This window comes from Austrofundulus limnaeus, unplaced genomic scaffold (genome assembly GCF_001266775.1).
Source record: "Austrofundulus limnaeus strain Quisiro unplaced genomic scaffold, Austrofundulus_limnaeus-1.0 Scaffold16, whole genome shotgun sequence".
Taxonomy (NCBI): Eukaryota; Metazoa; Chordata; class Actinopteri; order Cyprinodontiformes; family Rivulidae; genus Austrofundulus; species Austrofundulus limnaeus.
Window position 1 is genome coordinate 2,583,205 of NW_013952418.1, and position 5,220 is coordinate 2,588,424.

Consider the following 5,220-nt stretch of genomic DNA (forward strand, 5'->3'; position numbering starts at 1 on the left):
ACTTTTTACTTTTCTACTTCTTTTTATCACCTAATTTTTTTTGTTTCTTTCAGCTAGTTTTTGCTATTTGTAGCTTGCCCTTTGTTAATTTTAACAATCAGCTAAAGTTTTTCTACTTTTAGCCAGCGTTTTGCTTCTCTCAGCTAACCTTTTGTTATTTTAGCTTCAAGCTATGACCATTCTACTTTTAACTAGTGCTTTGCTTTCTTCGGCTAGCCTTTTATTATTATTAGCATTTAGCTACAACTTTTCAACCAATGGTTTGTTTGTTTTTTTAGCTAATAGCTACCCTTTATTGAAATATTAGTTTCTGACTACAGTGTTGCTACTTATAGCTAGTGTTTTGCTGCTTCCTTAATCTTTTCACYAACTTTTACCTACTTGTGATTTTTCTCTGGCATTTGTTTATTTTAGCGTCTATTAAGTGTTATGCTTCTTTAAGCTATTCCAGCTCAGTGTCGGCTTTTTCAGCGCTCCTTCAGCATTAATCTGAGTTTTTGCCTTTGTAGCTGTTGTAGAGCTGCTCCAGCTTCTTGCGATCCACTGTAGTTTTCATGGGTACTTTGTAGTTCTGGTTCTGGGAGTAGATGGCCACTTTCTAGTCTCCGGTCATCCTGGATYAGGCGGTACACGGCTGTCCTCTCTCCTGCCTGTGTGATGATTTCAGCTTGAGCTGTGAAGAAARTAAATACAGGCAAAAACCCAAAGGTTTAAGGAACCAACACTGTTTTAACAGATAGTTCTTTGGCAAAYATACAGTTTAATGTGTCGTTCTCAACTTATGTGTTGTGAATGACTCTCAGCTACTACCACACCAAATTTCCCCCCAACATATGTAAAAATGGCTGACTTATARGTATTTTTGTGTTTGTTGACGCTGCTCAGCTGTGGCGGCCATCTTGAATTGGGTTGACTCCCAAAACACACAAATACATTATCCCCCGCCTATTATGWCATTTAAATCATTTTAAACTCTWAACATRTTTTGTCTAAAACTCAAACCATGATCCATCAGGTGGTTCCGTTCGCTCAGTTGACCTCATTCAGGTGTTTTGATCTTCGGACAGTTTTCAGAACCGCAGCTCGATGATCAGATTGTTTCTTTGACACGGACGGGTTTARCGACCCGGGCTCCCTGCTGGGCATCAGAGGTTAAGTGATCCCCGGAACCACCCCCCGACTCCTCCTCCTCCTGACCCGGATCAACGGGCGCAGGCGAGCTTCCAAAAAGGGAAAGGTACGTGGTGYGAGCGGTACAGGTGTCCGATCTTAAAATACCAACAACTGACCTTCCGTTTCCTAAAAACTCACTCTGACCGACGGAATACGGCAGAGGACACGCTTGCACCGGGTTCCCCCTTCACGCTAGAGACACCCGGTGTCGGTTCGGACACTTTAAAACTCTCTCTTAGTTTCTTTTTTCGAGTTTTACTCACCATTTTATCACCCGCTCTGCCGACTTATCCGCGTATCCATAACGCGCATGCGCAGGAAGAACTCCGCGCCACTGGGTTCATGGGAAATGTAGTTCCCGAGCTTGTTTTCAACACGAACCACTCCTAGCTTCAGTTCAATATATTCATAATGGAACAAAACATATAAACAAAACACTTAACCTCTTATTTGTTCATTTCTTACAAAGAAATCAAACATTTAAAGACGCATTAAAGGTAAAACTACATCCGTGGAAGACTAGGCACACGAAGTTGCCAAAGAAAGCCTAAGTTAGCTTCTGATTCGTCACTAAAGGGCCATTTCACTTAAGTTTCAGCATCTGTGCCATTTTTGATCAGCTCTAGTTTTAAAACCACAATAATTAGACTTTCCAAACTGRGACTAGATTGTCCCATATTAAAACCATAATTATTTCAGTGCAGTTAAACTTTGTTATACTTTTATTTTATTTGTGAAAGTTAAATGAACAAACATGGGAACAGTATTAGGCATTGATGCCACAACAGAACAGTAAAATTACCTCTTTAATTTTTTTTAATTTACCCTTTATTTATACAGGAAAGTCTCTTGAGACTCATTGTCTCATTTACAAGAGAGACCTGTTAACATAAAAACAATAATAATACGTTTTACTTAACACTTCTAAACATCAATACCATACATCATCAAAGGAAGGGTTTTCACAAATACAACAGGTTTAAGCAAAAAGCATAAATCTGCTTAAAGGAAAACTATTTAGTCACATTTGTACAAATTCAGTGGAATAGCCCTTTACTGAGCAGTCAAATCGGAAACTAACTTCAGCGTCGTATCAGCAAACAGGAAACATAGTGATAGTTTAAAACTTGTCATTACTGAAATAAATAACAGCACAAATAGTTGTTTGAGTGTAACTATATAATAAACCAAAGAGGAGGTTCTGTACTCTGAAAGYATTGACGCAGTCGACGGTAAACACGTCAAAATGAGAAAAAACTACAACTCCCAGAGTGCATCTGAAGATGTTTCGGAAGTAATCAGGAGCTGGGATCTAAAAACAACAAGTAGCTGATTATGGTCTTAAAACAGCGCAACAGTTGTTCTGTTTACATTAATGTTTATTATAAATATTAATGAATTGAAAAGCCGTCGCTGTTTATGCTAAGATGTGTTAGCAGCGTCGTCTCACAGTGACAGCTCCAAAGRAAGCAGGAGCGACAACTTCCGAGGAATTTGAAGCCTTTAATTTAAAAAAAAAAATTATGTGAAACAGAAGCAGCCTCGGTGGTTTCATCCATAGACAGGAGAAGAAGTAGCTCACCGTTAGCCTCCCTCTGTGTGTGGGGCTGACAGCGCGTCACCGCCGGCCGGAGGTCAGGGAGGAGACACGCCGCTGGAGGCTCCGTGAGAGCCGGGGAACGCCTGCTCCGRCGCTGGCTTCATATGTGGCAGCAGGGGAGGGGTGTGGGTGCTGCCGCCGCACAACAACATGATTGTTCCYCCGGCTCCAGTCGTGGCGCTGAGAGCCAAGGAAGTGTTGTCAGCCCGCAGGTAGACGCTGCTTTTCCTCGTCGCTGAGCCCATGGATGGTTTTAATCTCTTCTGGTATGTTTTATTGGTGTGTTCTGCTCTTATAAACGTCTTTGTTTGGCTACTCTAACATACTTGAGCTATTTTGGACAAAATTTCAAGTAGATTGATTTTTAGATTGCTTATTATAACTTTCAGCCTTTTTTTATTTTTTTAGCATTTTGCTGTTTTGATTTTAGTTGGCATTTACTGTTTGGCTGTTCTCAGTGTTCTGCTCTTTTATTTAGCCTGACATTCTGATACTTTTGGCATTTTAGCTCACCTTTTGCTACTTTCAGCATTTAGCTTAGCCTTTGCCACTTTAAGCTTTTAGCTAGCCCCCTGAGACTTGTACCTAATCTTTTGCTATTTTTACATTTTAGCTGGTCTTTTACTATTTTTAGTTGTTTAGCTTTTTARTTTAGAATTTTGCTGCTATATTTAAGCTTTTAGTTAACACTTTGTTCCTGTTAAAGTTTTGCTATTTTTAGCTTGTAGCTATCTCTGTGCTATTGTTTAGCTTTTAGCTTCTAGTCTGCTATTTTTGAATTTGACCTCACCTTTTACTGCTTTTGATTTTGTTACTTTCAACTTATAACTGGCCTTTAAGACTTATCTAAACTTTTGCTACTTTTATCATTTAGCCTTTTACTATTAGCTTTAATGTAGCATTTCACTACTTTAACCTATTAGTTAGCATGCTGCTGCTGTTAGCCAGTGTTTTGCTATTTTAAGCATTTAGTTAGTATGCTTCTGCTGGTAGTGTTTCACTATTTTAGCTTTAAGCTACTGTTTTTCTTTTAGCATTCATTTACCATTCTGCTACTGGGCCAGCATTTAGGTACTGCGTAGCTTTTAGTTCTTGTTCTACTTTCAGCGTTTAGTTAGTCCTGTAAGACTTTTACCTGACCTTTTGCTATTTTCATATTTTAGCTTGTATTTTGCTACTTTAGGGTTTCTCTTATATCTGGTTTCCTTTATCCTTTAAGTTAACCCTTTATTACTTTCAGTCAGCCTGCCACTTTTAGCTAATTAGCCCTCAAAACAGATCAGGTTTGAGAGTTTTAGCTAACCTTTTGTAGCTTTTAGCTAATCTTGTGCTACTTTTYGCTTTAATGTATTATTTTGCTACTTGATTTTTTTGTTTGCAAAATGTTACTGTTTGTTAGTATCTTGTTATTTTTAGCTTTAAGCTAGTTTTAGCTCTTTTTGAAGCTTTTAACTAACATTCTGGTACTGTTTAGCCGTTTATTACTTTATTATTTTGCCCATTTTAGCTTTTGGATAGTGTAATGCAGTTAAACTTTAAAAAATTGTACTTTCACTTTAAAGTACTTCAGTTGTAGTTACCTGGTTGATGAGATATTTTGCTAACAGCCCTGCCCAGACTGTGCTAAACTGCTCTATCTCCTCAGGTCTCACRTTCCACTCTGAACCCCTCATCCCGGTAAAAAACAAATAAACAAAAAACAGCTGAAGTTTTTGATGCAGGCTGTGTGTTGGCTGCTGTGCCTCGGCCTCGCAGGGCCGCTCGCCGCTCTGCAGAAAGACCAGGTGGCCCGGCACGCCGTCAAGCTCTACCGGACCAGAGTGACCACTCCCGGCCACGGCTGGTTGGCCAAGAACTGCAAGCAGCTMGTGGGCCTCCTGCGTCAGAAGAATGTGGCTGTCAAGAAGCTGGCAGCCGCCGCCGATGCTGTTGAACGAAACAGAAGCCTCTCAGAACCAGAGAAGAACTTCCAGGTAAGAAATTTAGTCCTTTAAATCCCAAATCTTCACTTCGTCTCAGTCTCCCATCCTGAGCAGCATGTTGGTGAGAGTGGAAAAGAAACTACTTCCTGTTAACAGCAGAACCAGACTTAAAATAAGAGCCCATCTGACCGGACCTGCTGGGTTTTAAGACAGAGGACTGGTCAAAAATGTAGTTTATATAGTGGAGGTGTAGTTTATATAGTCAGGGTGTAGTTTATGTGGTCCAGGTGTAGTTTATATGGTCCAGGTGTAGTTTGTGTGGTCCAGGTGTAGTTTATGTGGTCCAGGTGTAGTTTATATGGTCCAGGTGTAGTTTGTGTGGTCCAGGTGTAGTTTATGTGGTCCAGGTGTAGTTTATATGGTCCAGGTGTAGTTTGTGTGGTCCAGGTGTAGTTTATGTGGTCCAGGTGTAGTTTATATGGTCCAGGTGTAGTTTGTGTGGTCCAGGTGTAGTTTATGTGGTCC

At 40.1% G+C, this 5,220-nt stretch overlaps 2 protein-coding genes across 2 annotated transcripts in view; one reads left to right on the top strand and one right to left on the bottom strand.

The window, feature by feature from the left end:
• dcun1d2b (DCN1, defective in cullin neddylation 1, domain containing 2b) overlaps window positions 1-1,283 on the bottom strand; it is a 6,264-nt gene extending 4,981 nt beyond the window's left edge. Inside the window, 3 exon segments of the mRNA XM_014003039.1 lie at window positions 502-566; window positions 568-673; window positions 1,003-1,283. Of these exon segments, the coding sequence (XP_013858493.1) occupies window positions 502-566; window positions 568-673; window positions 1,003-1,012 (181 nt within the window). The 5' untranslated portion in view covers window positions 1,013-1,283.
• A 1,484-nt stretch (window positions 1,284-2,767) lies between these two features.
• tmco3 (transmembrane and coiled-coil domains 3) overlaps window positions 2,768-5,220 on the top strand; it is a gene marked incomplete in the record, with an annotated part of 13,411 nt that continues 10,958 nt past the window's right edge. Inside the window, 2 exon segments of the mRNA XM_014003036.1 lie at window positions 2,768-3,039; window positions 4,419-4,746. Coding sequence (XP_013858490.1) covers window positions 4,489-4,746 — 258 coding nt within the window.